Source organism: Nothobranchius furzeri, chromosome 14 (genome assembly GCF_043380555.1).
Source record: "Nothobranchius furzeri strain GRZ-AD chromosome 14, NfurGRZ-RIMD1, whole genome shotgun sequence".
NCBI lineage: Eukaryota > Metazoa > Chordata > Actinopteri > Cyprinodontiformes > Nothobranchiidae > Nothobranchius > Nothobranchius furzeri.
The window spans coordinates 16302715-16316247 of record NC_091754.1 but is presented as its reverse complement, the minus strand read 5'-3'; the positions used below and the strand labels follow the sequence as shown (position 1 = coordinate 16316247).

General features: G+C 38.6%; 1 protein-coding gene across 2 annotated transcripts in view; it reads right to left on the bottom strand.

Annotated features, from left to right (window-relative positions):
* The window catches only part of erbb4b (erb-b2 receptor tyrosine kinase 4b), a 453698-nt gene that overhangs the window by 75283 nt on the left and 364882 nt on the right, over positions 1-13533 (bottom strand). For both annotated transcript variants that reach the window (XM_070543942.1, XM_070543941.1), the window contains 4 exons: positions 9295-9449; positions 7850-7894; positions 4571-4703; positions 44-166 (listed from right to left, as the gene is read on the bottom strand). In XM_070543942.1, the coding sequence (XP_070400043.1) occupies positions 44-166; positions 4571-4703; positions 7850-7894; positions 9295-9449 (456 nt within the window). The remainder of the gene's footprint in view (positions 1-43; positions 167-4570; positions 4704-7849; positions 7895-9294; positions 9450-13533) is intronic.

The following is a 13533-nucleotide window of genomic DNA, read 5'->3' as shown; positions in this document are numbered from 1 at the left end:
TAACATGGGAGTGTATTTAGACCAGTAACAGCAGTGGTTTTACCTTGTAAACTGTTCCAAAAGCGCCGGAGCCAAGGATCTTAATGCGTTTAAGCTCTGTTTCTTTGAGAATGCGAAGCTGGGCTTGATTCGGAGCAGTTCCACTGGGTGTCAAAGGTTCCACCAGCTGAAAAGACACACCAAAAACTGACAAAATACTCAGAAATGTCTGTAAATGTAAACCCCAAATTAATATCTATAAATTAATCCCACCTGATTATTACTACACCATGGTTCAGTGGTGCCCAAAGTGGTTAAAATGGAGAAAAAGTTAAAGTCCTCCCAAACCACACAAAATTGATGTTGCTTATTATAAAAATGTTAAAACTATTTTATGCAGAATTGTCTCATTTTTACTGCAGAAAAAAAAAAGACTTAAATGGCATCAACAGCCTGTCGGAGACAACATTGAGGGCCACACAAAATCAACCAGAGGGCCTGAGATGGCCCCCGGGACACACTTAAGACATGCCTCATGGGTAAAAAATGTGTTTACGATGAAAACCAATCCTGCAAAAACCATGTATAGAAACAAAGTGTGTTTTATTCGTCCACAAAATCATAGAAAATTGTATCTGAAAAGAAAAAACATGTCCAGCCTAAAACAATTATCCTAATTATAATGTGGTGTTTGAAATGTAAAACTCTAGTTTAACACACTGAAATGCAACATTACAAAATTATTATGGTCCAAATTAGTTGGAAAAATCACTACATTAAAAATACAAAAGATGGAGTAGCTTTAGAAGAAATAACATCAGTGGAAAGGTGAAACTTTAAATATTCCAAGGTGGAGGTGATCACAGAATGAAGAGGTGTGTAACTGTGGCTCTTGAAAAGATGTTTGTTTCCCTAATGATGCTCAGGTGGAGGAGTGAACAGATGAAACGGTGAAAAAGAAGGAGAAATTATATCTGGGCAAGAGGGAAGGATGTAATGTAGAAGAACTATGGCAGAGAAAACAATAAGACTGAGAAATGAGAAGCAGGCCTCTGAATTAGTCAGCGGGTGCATGGGCATATGCGAGGGAGCAATATACAAAGAATTACAGAAACATGTTGGAAGATTAGGGAGGGGGGCGGGGAGCAGAAGGAAACTAAATCAGCCTGGCTATGGTCGACAGCCAGTGTCCCTCTGGCTTACGGTTACCATTTGATTACAAACAATAGTCATTCTTCATTTAAATAGAATAACAAATCAGCCTCGGTTGAGCGGAAACTAGAAGGTCGTGATGTCACAAACACACAACACAACATAGATGTCCTTAAAAGGACACACACACACACACACACACACACACACACACACAAACCGGTATTTCACTGTGTGGGAGCTGTCCAGCTACAGCGGTGCTGAAATGCAGACTCTCTGCAGCTGCAACCTTACAGAAGACACATTAGAACAGAAACCATCTAGCAATAAAAAACCTTGTGTAGCAGCTCTGATAAGAATGGCAAATATCTCTATACATGACAAAATTAAAAACTCGTTTGATATAAATAGATTGACACTGAATCTTAATAAAACAAATGTTTTACTGTTTAATGATGAAAAGAACAGTGATGTGTCATTGGAAATAGATGGGATTGAAATTCAAAGAGTAAAAGAAACTAAATTTCTTGGAGTTCTTATTGATGAAGACTTGTCATGGAAATCCCATATTAGTTACATAAAAGGTACATTTGCCGAATCCTTAGGAGTATTACATAGAGTCAAGTTTTTACTGACTAATTCTGGTTTGTTGGCATTGTACAATTCACTGATTGTACCATACTTGACTTATTGTGTAGAAATCTGGGGTGCAACATACAAAAACTATACACAACCCTTATTTATTTTACAGAAAAGAGCTCTGAGAATCATCAATTATAGTGGCTGTAGAGATCCATCGAACCCATTGTTTATTAAATATAAATTACAGAAATTTCATGATTTAAAAGACTGGAAAATCTTACAAACCATGTATAAAGCCAATTTAGGTACTCTGCCAACAAACATTCAGGGGTTATTTGAAAAGAGAACTAGTAATTACATGCTGAAAGAAACTGATGTGTTTACAAAACCCAGATTTAGAACTAAAATTAAGGAACGGAATATATCTGTAAATGGTGTTAAATTATGGAATAACCTTAAAAGGGAAATTACAAAAACTGTCATTTAATATATTCAAAAAATGTACTACACTGAGTGTACTAAATAATTATGAAAATGTAAACTAAATCAATTATCATGATCGCACTGGAATTTAAAACAGGAAAAAGTTTTAAATGAATCTGTGTCTGACAAATGGAAATTGTATATAAATTGATTATTTCTTCTGGAAAAGGGGGCCGAAATTATATGATGTTTTTCTTCATTCTGCTCCCTTTTATTCATATTTGATTTTTTGTTATGAATTTCTTATTGTTTATATGTTTGATTTGTTTTTATTTTGAATGAAATGAAAAAGAGAAAAAATAAGAACATTTTATACATTTTTTTACAAAGAAATATTACAAAATTAGATTGTGAATTAATTACAAAACACAGTAAACAACAAGAACATTGACCAAATCTTTAGTATTATTATTATTATATTTTCATGTTTAAATTATTTAACAATTCTAATTTGTTAGGGCTAGTTTATTTTATCATCAAGATGAATCCATTTTATTCCTAATAAGTTGAGTTCATCAATGTTCAGCTAATACTTTAGAAGTATTGCCTTTTTAAAGGGAATATATGCAGTATTGGCTTGTGTTTAGCACCCCCTAGTGCCCGTTATTAATCAATTGTTGTAAAACCGTATGTGAGACTCATCTATTTGCTGTGCTGTCATCTTTTTAAGACCTTAATCTAACTGCTGAAATGTCTCCCCAGCCTTCATTAGTGTCTACAGGAGTGATTCATCACTAAATCAAACAAATAAGCTGTATTCATGATCTAAAACATGCAGGAAACATGATGGAAGCAGACTGCAGTGCTAGCATGTCAGCTCCACTTTACTAACCAGGGACTGGCCTGCTACTCTGAAATTATTTTAGCACATACTGGCTCAAATAAATGATAAAAAAAACATGAAAAAAGTTGCATTGTATCCCTTTAAAGCAAAACAGATACTTGTGGGAAAAATGCTCTGGCACCCCCATTTGAGGAAGTAGAAGTTGAAAGTTAGTTAGGATTGAGGGGGAAAATAGCAGTATTTAGACTCTTACTCATTAATATTTATGATATGCAAATGACTCACCTTTGATTCACTAACAGCAAAGCAACTACAGCTTTCTTTCCATCTCCTTTCTTGGGTAAACATTTATGTTTTTTTCCCACAAATAAAACAAGGCTGAACATTTTTTGCCATGTTGTGGAGTTGCTAATGCTAACAGTTAGCTTCTACTAGCTGAGATAGCTCACTTCTGGATGCTAAATCAACAAAAGCAAGCAAAAGTGGGTGGGGCCATGCATCTAATTTAACAGTGTGATTTTTAGAACCTTAGTGTTTCCCTGTGTATTTTCTGTCAGTGACTAATGCAGGAAATAGGGGTAGAAGACTATGTTCATGTTTAGCCTGCATGTAAAATGCTGAGTAACTGATAGTATTAAAAAATAAATAAATAATATTAAAGATTTCTCAATGAACCTTGTAAACTTTCAGGGTCTGAATCATATACATTTTATTCTCTTTCCAACTTATTTCACTCCTTCAATCAGTTACTTTGCACCTTTGGCAGTTGAGCAATCAAAAACAAAGACCAAATGTCCCTATTTGAAAAGACACAGTTAAGTAAAACCATTATTTTAGCAAGAAAACAAATGGCCATTGCATTTGTTGTATTTCATATAAAAGCCATTATACCTTTTGCAAGTTTTCCAACTTTCTATAAATCACCAAATTATAGCCGTTCATTAAACATTCCTAAAATCACATGTTCCTCATGTTTTGTGTGGATTAAAATGCTTCAAAAATAAAAAAAATCAAAGTCATAAAAGTTCCATATCCTAAGTGGCAGTAATCATGCATCTAATGAAAGAAAAGAACAGAATCAGAGGGGAAGTATAATAACACGTCATGTCAGAGCTCCACTTAACTGATACTTCTCTGCTCTGAGGAGAGAAAAAAGCAGCAAAACTGCACAGATGCACGAGTGCATTTGATGATGACGCACTTCTCTTGTTTTAACACGGAGAAAGAGTGCTTTCTCCCATTTTAATGGTGGGGTCTCAACTCCTCCTAAAAGAAGTGCCCTCTCCAACATACGCCCGTGGCTAAGTCAACAGCTGAGTCTTGGAGTTTCTGAAACTTCCATGATCACCATTAGTGTATGTGAGCTAACTCTCCATCTCTTTTCTATCCTTTGAAAAACTTTTTTCTCCTCATCCATACAGATCTGCACCAGTACAACATGCATGGACTTATCCTGTATTTATTGGTTGTTGCTGCATTCATCAAATGAAAATCTATGGTTGTTTTTTATTATTTTGCGTGATTCAATTTTACTTTAGCTCAGCTGGTTGTTGACCTAATTTTCTCCCACATTCCATTCATTCGGCTTACCTCTGTCTCCAAAAATCGACGAAGGGCTCTCTTCTTTTTAATGTTCTTCCGGCGCACGGATACCGCCACACTCAACGCCATGATCACCACCATGAAGAGGCCACCGATCACTCCTGCTGCAATCAGAGGGGTTCTGAAAACAGAAATTTAGCAGATGAGGAGAAACTACTTAGAGGCAGGGCATATTTAGGAAACAGCAGAAGCTTGTAATAGAAATATAAAACATACAAAGCATATATTTATTTATTTAAACATAATTTTATACGGAGGCATAAACACGAGATGAAACATCTCGTTTTCGAGTGGGTCCTTCTATACAACAAAAAGAAGAACAAAAATTAAGAGCAAGACAACAGAGCAAAAATCTAAATCAAAACATTACAACAATCATTTACAGACAACCCCCGCCCCCACCCACACACACACACACACACACACCCTCAAAGGCTCACAATATTTCACCCCGCACTACACGACCCCAACTAACAAGGACAAAACAAAAGCAACAGCCAGTTGAACAAATACAATTAGTAACAAATAGACAATTATTCCTGAAGATGATCGACCAGAGCCCTTCGAAAAGTAGTGAACGATGATAAACAACAAATAGATAAAGGAAGATTATTCCAATCACATGGAGCCTTGAAACCAAAAGCGTGTTTCCCTACCTCTCTTTTCACTCTAGGAACAACAAAAAAGAGCTGGTCATTATGCCGCAGGCTGTAAAGTGAATTATAGGGAATTAAATGTATTTTAAGATAATCCAGATAATTAAATTAAAAAGTTTTAAAAATGAACTGAAACCAGTGAAACTGTTTCCTGACAGCAGGTGCGAACCACACTTCTGTATGTCCTAAATGGACAACGAAAAACAAAACAACAGAGACTATTATAAGCAACATCAATAGAGTGCAAGCAGGAGGATGAAGTGTTCTGATAATGTCAGCACAGTCCAGAATAGGCAGAAGCAGCTGTGTGGCAATTCTTTTCCAAACCAGAAAGTTAAAACAATTAACAGATTGATAGAGGATTTTAAGGCGAGAATTTAAATTTTTTTGTAGTTGATTGTATGTGTTTTAAAGGATAAATGAGGTTCTAGCCAAACACCAAGATATTTTATGGTCTCTGTGGTCTCCAGAGGAGAGGAGTCGAGAAAACAAAGCTTCAGGTTTGGGTTTTTTTCACCAATATCTAGGGCTTTCTTAAGAAACAGTACGGAATATGATTTTGACTTATTAAGGAGAAGTTTATTAGCCAACAGCCACTGCTGACTAGAATTTAAGTCTTTTTGTAGCGAAAAATGTATCTCAGTGAGAGTTGGCTTACTACAATAAATAACTGTGTCATCAGCATAAAGATGAATATTACAGTCTGTGCAGCACATGGGCATATCATTAACATAAATAGAAAACAATAAAGGTCCCAAGGAAGAACCTTGAGGGATGCCTTTAGATATTCCAGTAAATATGGACTGACAGCCCCTGTACAACACACACACTGGCGACGATGATGTAGGTAAGAGTTAAACCCAAGTAAGGATGATCTTGAAAGGCCAATAGCATGCAATTTATCCAATAAAAGATAATGGTCAACTAAATCAAATGCTTTGGAGAGATCTAAGAAAATGGCACCACTGCACAAATTATTATCAAAGCTAGAGAATACATCATTGGTAAATTTCAAGAGAGCAGTGGTAGTAGAGAAATATTTTCTGAAGCCAGACTGCCACTGAGTGAATACATTATTGTCGGAGAAATAGTCATAAAGTTGATTGAAGATTAATTTCTCAAAGACTTTAACCACACAGTTGATTATTGACATAGGCCTGTAGTTATTCAGAATTTTTGAGTCACCGCCTTTATTCAAAGGAATTACTTTAGTACATTTCCAGGCGAGGGGCACTTCACAGGCGACAAACGACATATTAAAAAGCACAGTCAATGGGGGTGAGAGGACATGAGATGCAAGTTTAAATATCAAGTACTGCCAAATGAGAACATGCCAAATGAGCCATTATTCAGTTTTAGCACACTAAATCCGACATGTGTAAGCGACATTAATTCAGCTTAAGAAGATATGAAAACGATCCCTTCACAAGATGCACGTTAATACCTGTCAGAACAATGGCCTTTAGCAGGATTTGTGTAATAACATATTTTGGATAAGCTACTTTCAGACATGCTGGGAACCTGCAACAGGTGGGAGATTAGCACAACACCTGGGTCTTTTAGCTATGGATAGGGGGCACAGCTGCATGCTAGCCAGAGTTCTCAGAGGCATGATAAGAGCTGATCAGTTCACCAGGTTGGTGATATTCATTCACCTGCTGCAGCCTCCTTTTATTCTGATGACAGGGTCTGAAATGCTGCCTCAAATAGCCATCCAGATGTTGATAAATTCAGTCTCACATAATTTTGTTTTTCAGAAATGATTAAACATCCCTTCAACGTCAGCAGCCTAAAGGGAGTTAAAGATGTTTCACAACATATTTCTCTTCCTTTTATGAGTCTTCTTTTTGTTGTGCTGGAGGTCCATCATGACGTATTGGCATCATCACTTGCTAACAGCTTCTATTTTTTTAAGGACTTATTTTTAATCCTTCCCTAATTGCCACCACTTGCTGCCAAACAGCATCACTTATGAAGTCTTGAATCCATTTGTGGTAAACTGTGAGCAACATTTCTTTGTCCTCTTCTCCCTCTTAGCCTCACAACAAAAGCTAAAGCGCTATCAATTTATCAAGGACTGGGCAAGCCACGAGCGCACTCACAAATGCACGTGCACACACACACACACACACACACACACAGAGAGAGAGAGAGAGAGAGAGAGAGAGAGAGAGAGAGAGAGAGAGAGAGAGAGAGAGAGAGAGAGAGAGAGAGAGAGAGAGAGAGAGAGAGAGAGAGAGAGAGAGAGAGAGAGAGAGAGAGAGAGAGAGAGAGAGAGAGAGAGAGAGAGAGAGAGAGAGAGAGAGAGAGAGAGAGAGAGAGAGAGAGAGAGAGAGAGAGAGAGAGAGAGAGAGAGAGAGAGAGAGAGAGAGAGAGAGAGAGAGAGAGAGAGAGAGAGAGAGAGAGAGAGAGAAGCATTAAGGATACTCACTGGGAGTCCGTGGCTCACAGCTATCCATTAATCAGGCACTTTGCTTACTGTTATTCTCGTGTGCGCGCGCGCGCGTGTGTATGTGTGTGTGTGTGTGTGTGTGTGTGTGTGTGTGTGTGTGTGTGTGTGTGTGTGTGTGTGTGTTACTGCTTACTAATATTCTAATGGAAAATGTCCTACCTATCCATCCAGCCAATACAGTCTTGAAGTCTTGGTCCAATACACCTTTTAAATGAAAATAGAGAAAATAAATTAGGCTTAAGCCATCAAAGCTGGAACTTTTTGACCCAAAAATATATATATAAAAAAAAAACTTAAGTAAAATTTAGTCTGTTGCCTCATTCTCCAGCATTATATAAGTGGGAAAAAAAGATTTTTGGAACCAGTCCAGTCATTCTCCTAAACAGGCAGTAATCCGTTTGCTTTAACTTAGCATAAACAATGTAAGTGAATGGCAACATTTAGCATTTCAATCTTTTAAATTAATAAGTCACCTACCTCCATAAGCACATATGTGTAGCTGCTAGGCACAGCATAGGAACAGCATAGTATGCTGCACTAAAGATGAGAGTACATGACAGATGAATTGGGTGTCTTTTGGGGCTGCTGCATTGTATTCTTGCACCTTGCAGCGGCGGCTTACAGCCGTACAACGTTGTGATGTAGTATTACTTTGATTTTCAGTCAATATGACTGTTGATGTCACAAACAAAAATTAGAATAATTGTTCAGTTATTTTCATGACTGTTTTTATATGAGATGCTAGCTGTTACCATTCACTTACACTGTTAATGCTAAGCTAAAGCTAACAGAATATTGCCAGATTAGAATGACCGGGCTGGTTACAAATACCTTTACCTGGGGATTATTACAACTTAGGGGTGGAAAATCCTTTTAAGTGAAACGACTTTAGCTTTTTTGTCTTTAGATGCATTAAGTAGAAACTTTAAGAAGCATCTCTGGTAGTGTTTGCAAAATGCCGTTGAAGTGTCAGTTTGGCATGTTTCTAGGCATTTGCCTTCTCTTCTCCCAGAACATCTCAGTTTCCTGCCATCTTCTTTTCTTTTTCTCTGAGACTTGCATGTGAATCTCTCTACCTGTGACAAAGTGTCAGCTGAGTGTTTTCCATTTAAGGCCACATTGTTATGCTCAAGCAAGCTGGAGGCTGTCACTCAAGCGACGAGAAATAACACATAGGGGGAGTGACACAAACCCCCTGTGGAGTTAAACACAAAATGACGTCCATCCAAACGTCGCTGTATATTACACTGAGTGATAAGTGGCTTGTGAGCAGTGAAGAGTGGCAGCTCACTTCACTGAATCCTTTTTTTTCTCCATTATTGCTCAATTTATTTATTTATCTCATTTGGCTTGAAGGAAGTAGAGTAATTTATTATATTTACACACTTTAGGTGCCATGCCGTGAGCTTATTATTGTTTATTTAAAAGAGTTCAATCAAGCTAAAATATGCAAAATATTATTTGTCTGGTAATTCTTGTAGAAGAGTAGATTTTTTAAAACAAACTGATGTTTAATATGAAGAGACTTGCAGGGTTTTTGCAGTTTGGGGGATAACAGAGACTTAAATCCACCATTGACTTGTTCTTGAGCCGAATGTACTTACCCCTGGGTGCAGTTGGAATGGCAGGGATGGCATTCATTGTTTATTTCTGCATACTTGAAGATGAAGCTGTTGGCACCTTGCAAGCCATTGGGACACTTTTCCACACAATTTGGACCGTCCTTGAAATGCAGGCATTTCACACAATGTTCTGGGCCCTGTGGGAAAACAGATATTCCCAAATCTCAGACCTCAAAAAATAAAAACAAGCTTGTTTTTGAGAAAAATCTTGAATAAAAAACAGAAAGTTAATTTTGCAGCTCAATTTTTGCAGTAACTACTGGAAATGCGTATTGTTTTCAGATCTGTACTTTATGATGCATAAACTTTTAATTTTGGTACAAGTTTATAAGAACTCAAATACAAACAAATTGTGAGTTGTTAAATATTTTTCAGACCAAAAACACAACTGTTGTTTAGTCTGAAAAAGGAAAGCAGGAGGTAGAACTGAGTAGACATTGAAAGTAAATAAGAAGTCCTGAACACTAATAAGGGATGGGTGGGCATGGATGGAGGGGTGAGTAGAGACAGTACATATATATATATATATATATATATATAAAACAAGGGAAAAGAGAGAACAAAATAAAGGGAGAAAACAGACGAGATGTATCAAGTGACGCGAGCACAGCAGGCATATAATAACAATCGCTCACAGCACACACAATGGCCATAACAATACGACTAGAACAGGATTTACAGAGCTAATATAGGCGAGGGAGGGGGATGGAAGGAAGAGGTGACAAGTTCTCCCAGAGACCGCTTAACAAGAGCAGGCCTAGAGCGAATCTCTAATAAACAACACAGTCTGGAACCCAATTAACATCCAGTTACAAATGCACAGTAATTAACAGAACAACATGCATTTTCACATACAATAGTGTTGGTATAAACGATGTTTTTGAGGGAAAAAAACACTTCTCTTATCCTGTATGAATAATCAGTTTTCTTTGGTGAGTGCAAAGAGCTGAACAAATGACTTTGAAGCATTTTCTACAGGCATGCATGTTTGAATTTGAACGTGCTTTTTAAAATGGGGATGTGAGCAGGAACTCAGTCTGGTATAATCATGCAAATGAAAAGTTTGGATTATTTAGCGTGCATGTGTGAGTGTGTGTGTGTGTGTGTGTGTGTGTGTGTGTGTGTATTATTCCTATCGCATCAGGAAAGAAAAATAACAAAGAAATTAAACATAATTTGGTCCAGCAGGGTGTTAGGGCGACTAGAGCTCACTGCTGGAGAGTTAAATTGGTCTTCCTGTGTCCTCAACAAAAAAAGGTGTGTTCCATCTACTTTATTATTTTCATTCTAGGAATAAAAGTGTCAGAAAACTGTTAGCGGAGTCCGGTGATATTTATACCTTTCAACAGGAAAATGATCACACCCAAAAAAAGAAATATTCAAAAAAAATAATAATTCTCATTTTGTCCACTTTTGTCACATAGGTGGTTATAAATCTGACAATATGAGAAGTGAAAAAGTCCTATTAGATGTGATTAAAAACACCCTCAAAACACTGAATGCAATACATTTTACTAAACATTTGATGTCAAGGCTCCAGGAATTGTTGCTGCAGTTTCACATTGTGACTAATGTCTGTACAGAAGCAGTTCCTATTCAATAAAAGGCATTTATAAAAAAAGATGGCGGTCTTTCTCTTAATCTTTGTCCTGACAGATTTGTGGCTTCAACAAATGCATTCAAGAAATAATTTTTTAGAAATCATTAAAGCTCCTGTAACTGACTTTAGTTGGAAGGATATTTGACTGTCTTGTTTTGATTCCTCGGTAAAGAACTTTAATGGTAAACTATGTCATACTCGATTCACTGTTAAACCAACAAAAACAACCTAAAGTGTTCACATGCATTCAACTGGGCAAATGTCAAGTTTAATGATGGTAACAACTTCAGATCTTTTACTGCTGCCTTGTCAGATCATAACAAGGCATGCATTCATGCTTATTGTTGCATCTCTATCTTCTAGCGCATTTAGCCAATCCAGTCAAGGCATGTAGCCTGTAAAGTAATTGCACTGAGCTGTGTGGCTTCAAGATGCTTGCTGTAATTCGGTCGTGTGTCTGCACCCTCACAGTCAACATTTACACAAGGTCCAACAGGTTGCTCTGAGTCATATAGATTCTAAACAGCTCTATGAACAATGCGTATGAGATGTAATGGATGTGAAATAATGATAAATGTGGATTTAACAACGTCAAGATGTTGTCACAACAAATGCAAATGGAACAAATCTAGAAAGAACTGTCTCCATGATAATGGCCCGTGTCAAAGGGGAAGTGTATCTCTTTTGAAATGAGGATAGTTGGAGGAATTGCAGGTTGTTACATGCCCCTCTGGAGTCGAAGAGCTTCTGAGAGGGATGTCCAATATTTAGACTCTTCTGTGATGTTACAATGACTGAGTTAGCTAATCGTATGGGTTTGTAGTGTCACCGGGTTAGCTGTACATCAACCAAAAATGTTTTCACAAATGCTGTAACTGGACTCAGCTGTCTTCTACAAAACTTAAATTACAAACACAGGGGTCACAAACTAAGAGAGGAAGCTATATTACAGAAATGTTCAGCTCTGGTTAAATTAAGGGCATCAAAATTGAGGGAAAAATAAAAAGAAACTGGTTCCTTACAAAAACATACCCAAGCTCAAATCTAAAAAAGGCTAAATTAAAGGCCTGAAAATAAAGACCTTTAACTAAAAGGGCTCTGACCTTTATTTATTTATTTATTTATTTATTTATTTATTTATTTATTTATTCCCCGTGTCCTGTCTGGCTGTGAAGCAAACAGAATTAACGTCTGAATGCTGGTGACAAGCCTTACAGATTTACTCTCAGGTGGAGCATCAAAGCTTCTGCTTTTAATGTCACACCTGATACTTAAAACTTTATTGTTTTTGTTTTTTGAATGCTGTTAATTCCGACCAGACACGGAGACAGAGGTGAAAGAGAAAGGAAGAGACAAAAGGTGGGGATGGGGTCCACCATAAAAAAAACAATGATGAACAAGAGTCTGCTTCTAGACCTGCAGAAAAGGGACACACAACAATACAACAGGAGTAAACTATCACAGCATCAACTTGATGAAGAAATATAAAATCAACATTGTTTTACTGAACAATCACAAGATAGTAAATCACAGTGCATTAAGTACCAACCACAGCCTTAGGACGTGTTGAAAATGCCCAAGTCCATACTTATGAGAGAACCAGGTGAGCACCTGTGTGTGTATCCGCACTTATATGTAAGGTTTATCTATAGGAGCGTCCAATAGAGAGTGTGAGGGGCCACAGATCTGCCCCCAAAGATGCATAGGAGACGGAGGGAGCTCCAAGTCCCAGAGATTCAGGAGCTGCCCCAGAGCACAGAAACCCCAGGGAGACGGACACCAGAAAAGCCCCTGCCCCCCTCGAGAGGCGCAGAGGATCGCCCCAGGGGGCCACAACCAGCAGACATCAGAGTCTTGGGGGATATCAGCGGCAAGCCCACAGGCCCGCCTGCAGCCTCCCACCCCCAAGCTGGCCAAACCCGGAACCCAGCGACCAGGGACCCAGGGGTGACCAGCCCCGCCGGGGACCCAACAGAGTCCAGGGACTGAGATCCCACCAGGCAGCCACTGAGATCGATCAGGCAGACGCCAAAAATCTTTAACCCCCTGACCCAGGAGCCATGAACACTCAGGCAGACCAAGGCACCACACTCCACACCAGGTGTGGCAGGGGGAGGGGAGGCAAAAATGTATAGCATCAAAAGAAGTCCCAGGAGAGGGGAGGAGTCAAAGAACACCTGACATATACAGTCATACACAAACACAGTCACACACTCCCTCCCTCATGCTCACACATACACATACAACCAAAGACTTACAAAAATGCACGCCAGACACCCACTCACGCTCCACACACACACCCTATTTACTCTGGTCCCAGTACTGCTGCACATGGGGTACAACCTGTTACCAGAGTTTGACCCTTTCTGCTTGGGTGCTGATGAGCAGGCTCCCCGCCCAACGCCGAGCAAAGCGGCCCACCGCCCCAGACCTCAGCCAAACGGCCAGATCCCCGTCCTAGCCTCCAGCCCCGGGAAGCCAAGCGGCAACAGAGTTGTGCCAAGACCCCTAGTCTTTCTCCGCCTGCTCCAATATAGTGTTGGTGCGTGTTGATGAGGTATATTCCATGGCTGTGGTGAGACTAACTCAAAGTGACTCTTTTCTAAAATGAGTAAACAACC